This window comes from Rhyacophila brunnea, unplaced genomic scaffold (genome assembly GCF_057557595.1).
Source record: "Rhyacophila brunnea isolate RB1 unplaced genomic scaffold, BYU_Rbru_1.0 scaffold_6, whole genome shotgun sequence".
In the NCBI taxonomy this organism is placed as follows: Eukaryota; Metazoa; Arthropoda; class Insecta; order Trichoptera; family Rhyacophilidae; genus Rhyacophila; species Rhyacophila brunnea.
The window spans coordinates 28,700,360-28,715,274 of record NW_028233276.1 but is presented as its reverse complement, the minus strand read 5'-3'; the positions used below and the strand labels follow the sequence as shown (position 1 = coordinate 28,715,274).

The following is a 14,915-nucleotide window of genomic DNA, read 5'->3' as shown; positions in this document are numbered from 1 at the left end:
CCTACGTTCGGGTAAAAGTACGTAAGTCATTAGTATATAAATTGTTATAAATCGATTTGAATTACTGCATAAGTAACATAAAACTAGTTTCACGTTAATATTTAAATTACCTTTTGTTATAAAAATAAATAAATTGTGTACAGCGTAATATATTGGTCCGTTAGTTATTAATTTAGTTATACGTATACATAATTATTATTGTGTCTAACAAAAACATTCAAACGTCATTATTTGAAGTTCTTATCTGTGAAGTTGATATTTTCAACTTACGTAGTTTTAACAGAACATCGCAGACATAACGATTAATAAAAACTTACAAACTATGTAGAGTTTAACTTTATTTAAACTAAAGTCTATTACGGAACTTGAAGTACCTATTAGCATTTGTATGAAATTACTGAGTTAGTCACAGTGTAAAGCATTTTCATCATAATCATCAGCTGGGATGGACCCTTTATTAGATTAAGAAGTCCCTTACACCTTTTCATTATGTTCGGTCCTAGTTCATCGCTAACATGTACATCTGCCAAACTTCATGTCATGTTCATGTGGTCGTATAGTGACCCTTGGGTACCACTGTACGGATGCGTTTGTCTAGCGGTTGTCTACTCTCTAAGTGAGATTTCACCAGCTTGGAAACCTCTATGACATTCCGTATTCTTATCTGCTTCTTTATTCATTGGTTTCTGTTGTAATCTTTCTGCGTTATGTTTGATATGCACCTCTCCAAATCATGTTATACTACATATAGTTTTTTGATTTTTTTTAACATTAATGATCCATGTTTCACATGAATACGTATTGGTTGAAAACTTTTGAAGATCATTTGTTTCTGCAAGTAAATTTGTTATACATAACTCCATCAATATAAATGTGTTATGACAGATATACATTGTTGTTCGACTCACTCGATTTAAGTGTCATTGATGATTATAGTTTTTGGGTCAACAAAACACATTATCGTTACATTTTTCATCATCACATTTATTTAATATATTATTTTGCCATTTTAATTTGCAATGTCTTGCACTATAAGACAATTCCATTCTTCCATTCAAGTCGCCTAAAGGATCTTCCAGAATAGCGGTGAATATATCGTGTTGCCTTGCCGGATACTCTTGTTAATAGAAAACCTTAAATACGGACTACAAAGTTTTACGTTAGCTGCTGTCATATCACTTTATTATAATAATTTGACATTTACTATGAGTCAAGATCAATACATCGTGTTTTTATTATCGACTTGTCTAGTCAAAATAACTATCATTAAATCACTATTATGTTGTAGATTTTATAGCATTAGGTGTCTGTACCTATATAAATATTGACGATTCCGTTAGAAACTGTCTGTATCATACCTATGTATTCGATTCATATAGCTTTAATATATGCAAATGTTTAGCAACATTGTACCATGAATGAGCTCGGAAGGGAAACATGTACCTACTACAACGATGAGCAAAAATTGTGTACTTTCATTGATTATTTTTTGTCGAGTCATTCCGTTGGATAGCTTCCTGCCTTTTGAAGTTTTCAGATTTTTAGATTCATTTATATTCTGATGGCTGAATTCATTAGTAAGTATATTTTTTTCGTTTTATTTGTATTCCAACTTATTAGAAATCTATTTTAATGACTGAAAATAATATACATATGTTTATATTATTATAATATAATATATATCCTCTATATAATTTGGAATAGTAAAAACTAACTATATAGTAATTTCACTAAAGGGTGTCTCATACGAATGGTATTTTACAACGTTTTTATTAGGTCGTATTCTTATTTGTCCGGTGGTTGTTTATTCGGTACAAATCTTGCAATCGATTTTTAACTAACTTCCCGACTAGCTAGACATTTGAAACTTTTAGAATATATCAGAACACAATGCTAATGCATTTCTTAAATACTTTTAGCCATATTTAAGTAGAATTGAATTCATTTTCAGTTAATTCTGTTTTGTATGAAAAGTTATTTCGGAAGAAATCCGTAATCCAATCCTCTATTATCGGTTGCTAGAGGTCTGGGGTCCTAGCAACTAAATTAATAATATATACGTGCGTTACTATGGAAATCAATATGAATGTCAAAATGACATTTCAGTATTATTTCTATCAAGTACAAATTTTTTTCATCGTTTATGCGTCAAATTTATATGATTCAACAGAAAATTTAAAAACGTTGTACATAAAAAAGTTCTTTTTATCTTGTAATTATTTTACATATTATACATTTTAGAATTATGGACTAGGGAGAGAAAATTGTTGAATGCTTTCGAAATATCGTACTGGAAGAAGATGTTCAAAATTTAATATCACTAACGTCTTTATTATGAAGAAGAAGGATATATAGAATAGACTCTTGGCACTATGCTTAGACGGATATATAGAATCGTCAACTGCGGTACCATGAAAGATTGAAAAGGTTGGTAGTCAAAAAACGTGGAATGATCTCGAGCATGTGAGAAACGCCCACTATTTTCTCTTTTAATGGCTATCAGAGCTATGCAATATATGAAAATATAATGACAGAAGATCTTGAAATCTAGCGGAGTTATTGTTATGGTTGGTCAAGGTAGTGATATTTTATAAATGCCAGCTAGAAATGATTACTACTACATTTTACTGCGACGAATATATATAATAAATTAAATTATCTATAAAAACTATTTTTGTCAACGAATAATTCAGAAGATTTGAAAGTGTAACATCTTTTTATTTAACATACAAAATTTGAAAACACCATGCCTGACTGGACTCAAACCAATATTTACTGGATTGCGATTACGACAAAATTAGCTAGTAGTTTTTACATATTAAAGAGAAATTGAAAATGATAATGTAAAAGCAGATTGTTAAAAACTAACGCAATTTGTTAAGCACTGATGCAAAAACTATTATTAATTATATTCTTAGTTAATAGATAAACAACTTGTAAACAAATTACAAACAATTTGTAAACGACATTGGCGGAATATCCAGTGGATAGGGGGTTTGAGTTCCGTTGAGGGTTGTATGTTCTTCAAAAAGATCTTTTCTAGTATGTTTATATTGTTGTTCTTATTTAATAAAACGCAATTTTTTTATAGTACTTATTCCACTTTTAATTAATATATAAGGACCGGTTTCGTCCACCTCAGTGGGACATTTTCAACTGAATGACTGTTTGAATGAATGAATATTTATAATATCTAAGGAATTTTCAAATTAATAAATTGAATTGTTAACCATATTTATTATCAGCGTAAGTCGATGTAAAAACAACTCAATACTAAATGTATAAAACTTTCACATATAATGTTATCTTTACTATTAAATGTATTATTTTATGTATATGTATATAAGTACTATTTTATAGTATATATATAGTAATAATATATAGTTTAATTAATAAATACAAAAATCATATTATTAAAACATATCGGGATTTTTTTATGAAGATATAACTTCAAATTCAAATTTATTTATTTTACATATTGTAATGAACGTGAAACATTATAAATTAAAAGCGTTCACGACATGACAAAGATGGTGTTAACAATTTTTCAAATAAACATATAGGGTACATCAAGAATGGCAGAGTTTGCATTTACGCCGCGTATAAGTCGGAAAAAGTATGTAGCTAAATAAAAATCCCTTTTAAACTTTAAGCTACAGTATGTAATAGACCCTGAGAGAAAATCAGTCAGATAGAGCCACGGATAATACCCATACAGCCGAAAGTAAAGGAGTCTCAGAAATTTCTGCTTAACCTTCTCCACCATAAGGCCGTACTTCAACTGATGCGGGCCCAAACAAAAGACCCACTCTCAAGTTTGCTTCTAACTAAAGAGCTATAGAGAATTTTTAGTACCGTAACATCCGAAAAGACCCGGGAAGTACGCAAGACAAATCCCAACATTTTTAGCACCTTTTTATAAATGGTATAATGAAAGATAGTATGTATATATTATTATGGTAGATGAGTTATCTATAATGAATAAAAAAAAAACAGAGTAATAGGAAGGCAAATGAAGACCTGGTTGATCTTAGATAAGATACATAAAAAGTGTCGAATTGAGCTTAAAGACATTGAGCATTCAAAATAGGAATGAAGTGGCTTTAGATAGACCTGAATAAAGGTTGATACTTGAGGATAACAAGATGGATAGAGAGTTATATAGGCATCAGGAAGTAAAACGTTTACTATTTTTAAGATCAATTTAATTATATCAAAATAAAAATACTATTATATATTTTATTGTATATTGCACAGAATTCTTTATATGTAGAATTAATCAGTTAGTGTTTAGATATAATGATTTCATTCAAATATGACTGTAACGTTATCAGATATACTATTTCCCAGCATCTTAAAATTCACCGTCATGTCAAGCTCCCCCTCCCCCTCATCATACAATGGTACAACAAAGTATTATACGCCTTGCAGAGTTATTACTAGACCCTCTATACTTACGCTACGATTCGGGAAACTTCTTACCGATAGCGTTGAGGCAAACACAGATTCCTATTGTACATTATGTGCTAGGTATTTTGGTCTCACTGTGTTTTGTTCGTAATACCTACATTCACGATGACTTTCAAAATACTAAACTGTAAGCTCAATTATAAACTGTAAAAGCTACACATTCATGATCGTTATAAACCTACAATAAAAAGCTCTCTTATTTTATAAATATATGTACAATTAATTGTAACATATTGTATTTTATTATTTTAAGTAGTTAATTCTCCAAACGTTGAAGTCTTTCAAACTGTAGAATGGAAATTAATATTGTGCTCTTATGAATGAAAACAGGTCAACAATTTTTTTCAATACCTACCTACCATTAAAGTTCTAACTGTATTTTTACTATAAAATAACGTTTTAAGATATTTAAAACATAGATAACACCCAAAATAATATAATTACTATCTTTTTGTATGATAATTTAGTTCATAGTCAACAATTCTGCACTTAACGTATCCAAAAATCTTATTATGCGTTTAAGGTTATGTTTACGTATCTCTGTTCAAAACTTTGTTGCAGGAGTTTTTTCATTTTTATGAATATAGTTCTTAATTGGTCCATACGGAAAAAATTTGATAAACGCCTACATGTAGGTATAGTAGTGGAGTCCAAAAGTATGAAATTGGGGCAATGCAAGGACCTCTGAGACGTTATTTTCATAATACAAACTCTCAAAATTATTTTGATTATTTTTTCTTTCTTCTATACAAAAATGCCACCTTTTTAAAGACAGAAAAACCACAGAATGCTCCACTTGGAAAAATATTCAATATCTTTATCAACACGGTATTATATTTCTACGGCTTACATCGTACCGTAGGAGTTTTTTCTAGATACATCTTAACTTTGTTGTTGTGCTGTATTACTGACTAAACATAAGGTTATATGAGCTATCTACAAGTATTATTAGTTGTGAAAATTCATATTTGATAAAAGAAATGAATATTAAAAATGAGCTTTAAAATATATATTATATATACTATGTACATGAGCATGATGTGTATATAACCGTAAGAGAAATAATTGGAGAGAGTATTATTTTATTAAAATATAATAGGGACTTCTGCACATAGAGTAAAAAACCTTAAATCTTGATATAAACAAAAAAGTAGTAGATAACATAAACTATGTACTCACGCATATGCTTGAATCGATCCTCAAGAATAGAGTTGCAGTGATCGCAGTTGAGGGTGCAGTGTGGCCTCCGCACCTCCAGCAGCGGACTCACCGATCTCCGCGGGGAAGCATCCTGCCCACCTCCGCCGGCCCCTCCACCTCCTACACCAGGCAGTGCCAGAGACATGGCCTGGCATGCAAGGTGGTATAGGGCTCACTTGATCGTCGCGTCTCACTGGTTTGCGATAACTGCTTAGATAACGTGGTTTTTGCGTGATCAATTGATGAACGGCTATTCTTAATTTATCGATCTCTTTACTGTTTTATTTGTTTTTACAAACTGATATGAATGAATAATTAATTTTTGTAAGTGTACATTGATTGAAAATAAGTTATAATACAAAGTAGTTTAATGCCTAATTTTTTAGAGTTATTCTGGAATATTCTGTTGATTTTTCAAATATTTTATTTTTTAATACTAACAATTAATAAATATGGAAAAATATCATTAATTAATTTACACTATAATGCGTAATTATATACCTACTAATAAAATTTATTTTGATCATAATTATTATTTTTATTAATAATATTTTACTTAGAGTTATGTAATATTATATTTCATTAGATATCTATATTAATATTGGTAAATGCATGAAAATTGGTAAAATAAATTTCTTTTTAATTTTTCAGAAATTATTATTTGTTAATACCTAATAATAGAAAAAAACCAAATGTGTAAGAAAAATAACGCCATTTACTGAAATTATCCAATTAGTCGAGTTATTTATGAAAAAAAATTAAATTTGGTAATCGATATGAATCGTATATTATTTCCATTCTTATTATGCTAAGACAACAGCATGGTATGTATGGATTTATATATATTATTCAACTTAAAATATTACACACGATTTGCTATTATACTAATAATGCCTTTAAAAATTCGAATATAGGTATGTATAATTTATGTTTATTAAATTAGTTGAAGTTATTTCAATCCAATGGAAATATTCTTTAAAAAATATTGTAAATTACTAGTGAGTATTAATATTTATTTCGAAATAATATTTCATTTATTATAGAATCACTAATAATTTCACTTAATGAACCTGAAATAAAAAAATACACAGAATTAAGTATTGCCATCGTTATTTTATTCTAATAAATGGTACTTATTATATAAACAATAATATATCATTGATCTAATAGCGCTGCATGAGTTATTATTTTAAGTAATTTCAAAAAACAGTTGTTTTATAAATAAAATATGTAATCATTATTTAATATGCAATTAATCTATTGATTTCAAAGACACAATACTGAAAAAATGTAGTTAACTGGCTTGTAGTAGTTATTTCAAATATATAGAAGATATGATCAGTGTTAATGCTTTTCTAAAAGAAAAACTAATTATTTAATGCTTAAATATCTGAAAAGACAAGGAAAATAATGACATAATTTAAAGTTCTAATTAGTTTTTTTTATTTATTTTGAAGCTAACGAATTAATATATTTTCAATATATATTTCAAATCAAATCAAATTTAACTATAATGATGATAATGACAAATGGACTGAAATAGCAGATAATTTCAAAATATATTTTACGTAATAGACATATTTATTTTATTGTGTTAACTGTCAATATGGTGGAAATATATTGTATTTATAATTTTATTTAATAAAACGTAATTTTTTATCGTCTTTATTCCACTTTTATTTAATATGTGTACCGATTTCATCCGCGTCAGAGGGACATTTTCAACTGGGTGTATATTATGCTTTCACATGCGTTTTATTAAATTAAATTAATAATAATGGATATGTTATAATATGTTGATGATATAATATTATATATTATGTGTGATTTTATGAATTGAATGAAAATGCACAGTGATATTTTACTTTGAATATCTTATTTACACATAAATTGATGAAAAAAAAATCAACAGTAAATTTCATGAAACTAACCATTAATTTTTAATATATTTATTTCAATAATTTGTAGTTTGGATTGACTAAATAAAATGACTTATTAATAAGTAAAATTATTACCAATTCTTTAATTTTGATACATTGACCAAAAATCAAATAATATAATATTAATTAAAACTGTGTTATTCATTGGGAAGTTTATGTTATATTATCATTGTCATTGTAGAAATTTATAAACTTTTACAAGACATTGTATTTTATGAGCATTTACTTTAAAAGTAATCAACCTAAAAGACAAAATGTTTCCTAATATAGAAAAGTTGCAAAATAAATTTAATAAACTTACAAAATACATTTGAAGTGCTTAAGTTTGAAACAAAGAAAATAAGTCTCGTGGATTTAATATTATTTTAGCTTCACAAAATTGTGAGAATCCATAACTACTTATATAATAAACTTTTTAATAATACCAACTATTAGAACTATGTATATCTATAATATTATAATGCTATATAATAAATATATACATATTTTATAAATATTATAATAAACAATAAAACTGACGACAGTTTTTATAAATCCATTTTTAAACCCATTGTGATATGTTTTTTTATTTCTAGATACTGAGTAGTATGCACCAAGTGTTTTTTGAACATACATAGTTTTGAATAAAAAAATCTATATTTACGATAAAATTTTATACTATTACAATAGCTTAAAGCGCTTTAAAGAATTTGAGTGTAAAAGAACTCAAAACCTTGACGAAAGATCCATTATTGGAAGAATATTGAAAAACTTAAGTGAAGGTCGAGATGCTGTCTCATTCAACTTTTCTAGTGACATCATATATATGCATATATGCAAGGTATACTATCCAGTAAGTATATAAAAGTTTAAAATACATAGACCTAGCCTGAGCGCATTGCAGAAGCTTTCATCTAAAAAAAAAGAATGAAACGCTTTGAGAAAATCTTGCGCCACTTTTATCAGGTCGCAATCTCTAGGCATTATATTTAATAAATAAAATACCACTAATATAATTTAATGGCTTTGTTGTAAAGTAGAGAAATTTTTAATACAAATATTAAATTATTCGGTATTAAAAATATAGCACTATAACTTGTTATATAAAAGTCAACTATAAGTTAATATAACTATAATAAGTTATAGTGGTCAATCTGTAAGTACGAAATAAGTGAAACTTTTTTATGCACGGTACAGAAAATTTTGCTAGTAAAGTGAATCTATCGAGTCTCGTGACAATTTCAATAATATAAAAATGTAAATCGATAATGTATTAACAATATGTAATAAATACACCGTGCATTCAAAGCATCAAAGATCCATAATGGATATTACTTATTTACATGTCTTATCTGATGAAAAACTTTGAATGCGGAGAATCTTAGTGAAAGACGTGAAAATGGTATTGTTTACGATAATGTTGAGCATTTAAAACAAAGTAACCATACATTGAAGGTGACGATATAATATTAAGAATACCTATACATTCTTCTTCTTCTTCGACCATGTCAAATCCTAATAGAATCATATGGGCTCCCACAGAGTGGAGGTTTGTAATACCAGATTTTTTATTTTTACGAGAAATGGATGTCAGCCACTTGCTTAACCTATTAGATCCATACTCTGACTCATACGCAAATTGAAAAACAATACGTGTACTTGCCAGACCCAGGATTTGAACCTGGGACCCTCAACAATATAGACCAACGCTTAAATCACGCGGCCATCGTGGGTGTACACTATAGACCGGCGCTATATGCATAGCATATGAATGTATGCACATTCAATAAAATAAATTGTGAAAAAAAAATATTATTAGACCACTTTAAAAAAGTGTATTGAAAATGCCTGTATATGTCTCTAATCTTCAAATAAATTTAAATAATATCGAGTTTTTAATAATAATCTTAAAAATCTGTGATAATAATAATTAATAATTTACCTATCAATAGTGAAATAATTTTAATCTAAAATAATTATATTATATAACCTAATAAATTAATCTCTTGCCATAGGACAGTGAAAATATTATTGTAAGAATAAAACCAACACTAGAGGTTGAGTTTTCGAGAATCTTGTGGGTCAAGTAAGGTGAAAAAAAGCTCTCCGTCTCTCAGAACACAAAAGCTATGACAGTTTCTTGGAACCGGAAGCTATCTGGTGAAAAATGATTAGTTTTATATAGGAAACTTATTTTCCATATTACACAAATAATATATAAGAATTGACTATTCTATGAAAGAAAAACTGTTTGAAGCAGTTTCATAAAACTAAATAATACTTCCGTTGTGATAAAACTTTAACAAATGATATCATTTATCTTAATTTTGCTATTAACGTAATATAAAAAAAATGTTTGATTTTCTTTCAATAATAATTGTATAGCATGTTATGTTATAGACATGATGCATAGAATGTCGACGTTATATAAAAAAATAGATACAATCTAGGGATATATTGTATAAACGATAGTTCACGAAAACAAACAATAACATGGCAAACGTTGTTTCCACGATCAATGTTTCCATTTTTTTTAATTACAGTCGAAAAATAATTACAACAAAAATATTAAACACATCATTACGAAATATTTACTCATAAGATAAAAGACTAAGCTTTTAGATTCTTCTGCAATTTGAATTTGAAAATCAGCGACATTGCATAATATATTATAATATTATGTATGAAAAGTACGAAAAGTATTGAGTCGTTATGGTAAGTCATTAAACATTATAACGTGGTTTATAATATAGTACAATAAAAAATATGATGTAGTCAAATTAAATACTAGTAAATGTTTTTTTTCTTTACTAATTTATTTTAAATATTTTTACACCAAAAACAAGAGTTAGTTCACCTATAAAATACATTACAAGAATAAAAATCCAACGTTATTCAAATATAATTTATACCACGATACCGTTTTTTATAGGTGATAATCACAAAAAAATCATAAATTACCGTTGAAAGTTAATTCGTAGTAAAAAAATAAGTACGTGCCCATTCAATTTTAATACAATATAATAAAAATTAAGTGGGCTTTTATTACGCCGTAAAATATTGTTCGGAGAAAATAAAGAGATAAAAAGATGATAGAAAAGAAATAAATGACCTTTTCGTGGCGACCTGTCAAAGTTTCCAATCATTTAATGTGAAAAGTTTGGTGTCAAAAGGGAATATAAGAAAGCCTTCCATATATTTTTTCATTGAATGTGAACGAAGAAAGTTTCTTTGCAGACTTTTGTGAAAAAGTACCTAATCATATAAAATTGATTAAGAATATTTCGGTACTTTTTGATGTAATAATTAATGAAAGTTTATTTGAAAAAAATATTAACTTAATAGATCGGAAGGAAAAATACTGTTTATAAGTGGGGCATTCTATAATTTATCTACCTGTATTATAATGATAAAGGATGCATGTACGAATTGCAATATGTACCGAATGAAAATACCATTATTGGTATTTCGGTATTTCCCATTGACTACCGATATTAAGGCCGGTTTATAACAGAAGAATCTATAAATAAATATAGATATAAAAATTTCAATAAAATATTAATATTTTATAGCAAAAATATCTAAATATGTATATATTTTAGAAGTAAACTTTTAAAAATAGGTAAATATAAGAAATGGTTGAGATGCTGATATTTAAAAATAGCTAGTAGTGGAACTATTGCCACTTTATTCATGATTATACAAACGAATAGTATTTAACCAGGATTTCAGATATATCGACTTAAAAATACACCTGGCAACTATTTGCAAAAATATTTGGATTAATTTAAAAATACAGAAGTAGGCGCAGGTATCATTGCTGGTCACCAAAGAACGGGCAACAGAAGTAAACCAGACATCGCGTAACCCGACAAAAAGTTAGAGTTTTCTTAAATTTTTATGTTAACACATTTTTTCCACATTCAATACGGAACATATCGGTATTGTTTGATTGCTAAAACCGATTTGTTCCGATTTGTATGTACCGATTGTTCAAAATAACTATAAAGGATAATAAGGCTTCAAAATTATATAAATAGATTATCTACAACGTTTCCAGGATCATGGTTTGAAAATACAATAAAAACTCAATTTTGACCTTCGACGAGCATGTCCCCCCTTAATGTCATTGCAGGAAAACTAGATTAATTAGATTAAATTATCATTAGACTAATATTGAAAAATAAAAGATTACGCCATTTCTTTTGTCATTCCCCAGTGGTTAAGCTACAACATATGGCCGTAGCCATAAATTGTCAAACTACAATTAAAGTAGGGAGTAAAATGATATTAACGCGCGTTAACATAATTTAACTCCCTACTTTAATTATAGTTTGTCAATTTATGGCTAAGGCCGTATGTTGTAGCTTAACCACTGGGGAATGCCAAAAGAAATGGCGTATTTCAAAAAAACACTACCTTATTCTTAGGTCAATAATTATTATAAAGCAATCATTATTCGTAGGATGTTTATCACACTTGAATGGTCAAAGACATAACTCATAATAAATATCTTTAGAATCATCTTCAAATGTGTAAATCTTGCCGATTTTTTGAATAATAAAATGCCTAATTCTTGTCAAATTTGGGATCACAGAGATTATCAATATAATTTTTTATCGTGAATATTTTACAAAAATTATCTCGTAATAAATTATACTAATGGTTTTATAAATGCGTTTAAAAATTAATAAATGTAAAAAATTTTAACACCACTGCACAGTTATGTACTGAAATATGACTATATTCTAAAACATTAGAGCGAGAGGTTTAAAAGAATACTATTTTATGTAACAAAAATACTTTATGCAGTCATCAAATGTTCAAAATAACTATAAAGGATAATAAGGCTTCAAAATTATATAAATAGATTATCTACAACGTTTCCAGGATCATGGTTTGAAAATACAATAAAAACTCAATTTTGACCTTCGACGAGCATGTCCCCCCTTAATGTCATTGCAAGAAAACTAGATTAATTAGATTAAATTATCATTAGACTAATATTGAAAAATAAAAGATTAAGTCATTTCAGTCAATGATAAATGAATGAAATTCCCTCGTATACTCAAATTAAGTCATATTATTTTAATTGTCAAAATATCTATATTTTTAATAATTGTAATTATTGAGACGGCATTAAATAGTATTTTTAGAAACGTTATATTAAATTAATAAATTAATAAATAAGTTAAATATTTTAATTAAAAAAAATTAAAAAGGCATGTCATACTACTGAAATATTATTCCAGAAAGTTATTTTTAATTGTTCACTTTTAATAAAGACGTTTCGATCTTCCATATTATAGTAAAAGTTACATAAACGGACTTCTGTGATGATTTATAGTTAGCTACAAAGACTCACTCAGTGGTTCCGTGCAAAGATACACATTTAATAACCCATGACCTGTGACTGCAGAGAAGGCCGCTCTACCTACTTGACAGTTGTGGGTGCATACACTTATTTCACGGAAACAAATATAATACATATATAAAAATTGATCCATGTTACTTCGATTTTATTTTTAACTGAACATACAATATTTGAAAGATAATTATTATTTAAATAAAATAGGTCAAAAAATCATGATTTTAAATAATTTGTTTAATTATTTATGATGGACCAATTATTATTAGTAAATCCAATTAGCCATGTTATATTTTGTATAAATACTATAAATTTCTCAATGATTAGGTAAAGAATTTTAAAACTATTTATATTAATTATTTTGGTAGATTGATACGCGGTCTTCGTAATCTAGTTCGTAAGGTGTTTTTTTTAATTACTAATAACCATATCCTTGATATTTTCTACAAGGTGGTTGTTAGTAATTTTTAACAATAACAAACACCCAGGCTTTATGAAAATCACTTAAATATATGGTAACCTTACCAGACATAGAACGCAGAGCTCCGGGATAGAAGGCCAGCGCTGTATGCACTAGCCGCGAGAGCCGCCATGGCATTTCATCCGGGGCCCGAGTTCCATTCTCAGTGAGGTCACTGTTATATAATATCCTATTACATTCGCGTAAGTGCTAGCTAGGTTGGCAAATTGATAATGTGTTAGTGGAATATCACTAAATTTCTGTTACTTGCTGATGAAAATCCTTTGCAAATGTCAAACTGTCACAACTCACAAATTAAGCTTAGAATAATGGTTCAGACAATACGATCATAACATATTATTATCTTTGTCAGATTATACTCGTTAGGTAAATTTGTATTTTATAGGAGATACAGAATGTTATACTTTTATAACATTCAGCGATTATGAAAATTTGATTTTTGTAGATTTTTAATAATATTTTTCTCATTCCGCATTGATTATTGATATTAAATATACTCATCTGTATATATATTGTTCACATTTGGGCGCTTGAATAGTTTCTTCAAAAATAACCTTCAATTTCGTCAGAGTTCAACCAATCGGAACTATCAGTGCGTACGTATGTATATGCATGTGAAACAAGGATAAGGATAAGGACAAGGATAACAAGATAAATCCAAAATTTCCAAGTAGCGTGATGTGGCATGAAAAGTTGCATATTAGGTATAACGCAGAAAGACCACAAAAGAAACCAATGAATAAGTAAGCAGACAAGAGTACAGGTTTTGATATTGATTGTTAGGTAGATGAAATGCTAATGGGCTGGCATGTCGCTCGGCAAATGGACAACTGCTGTATAATTGCCGTCATATAGTGTTACTCAAGGGTACTAAATGACCACAGGATGAACTCACAAAGTTCGGTGGATGTACGTGACAGCATAGAATTAGGAATTGAGATAAGTGGTGAAAGATGGAAGAGGTCTTCATCCAGCAGTGGGTCAACCCTCTCAGAAAAAATGGGAAGTCACTTTTAAAACTACTATTCAAGCACTCAAATGCATACCTGGGTTTCAAAAAACTCTCAAATGGAAAATGAAACTTAATCAAATACATTTTTTTAGTCATATCACAACGAACTTCCATATTATCATAATACTCGTAGTACACTTTGAATAATTATTTATGAAAATTTTATGAATTTTATAATTAAAACTAGCTGACCCGGCAAACTTTGTTCTGCCATATAAATTATTTCTAATGAATATTTTGGTTGTTAAATAAAAAATGACGAATGTATCGTAAGTGTGTGGGGATGGGATCTATGACAGAAAGAGGAATAGAGCGCTGTAGACGATGACCGCCGATAAAAACAAAAAAACATCAACCATTCATTTTCTCAATTCAAAATGAGTAATGATGTTCATAATGAATGAATTACCTGTGACAGGATCTCGTTGTTTAATGTTTATGCAATATCCGTCTTGTTCCTTCCAG

The 14,915-nt window shown here is 28.2% G+C and overlaps 1 protein-coding gene across 1 annotated transcript in view; it reads right to left on the bottom strand.

The window, feature by feature from the left end:
• Positions 1-5,815, bottom strand: part of LOC147065496 (atrial natriuretic peptide receptor 1-like) — a 161,424-nt gene extending 155,609 nt beyond the window's left edge. The window contains exon 1 of the mRNA XM_085956996.1: positions 5,650-5,815. Coding sequence (XP_085813122.1) covers positions 5,650-5,815 — 166 coding nt within the window. The remainder of the gene's footprint in view (positions 1-5,649) is intronic.
• Positions 5,816-14,915: the final 9,100 nt, after the last annotated feature.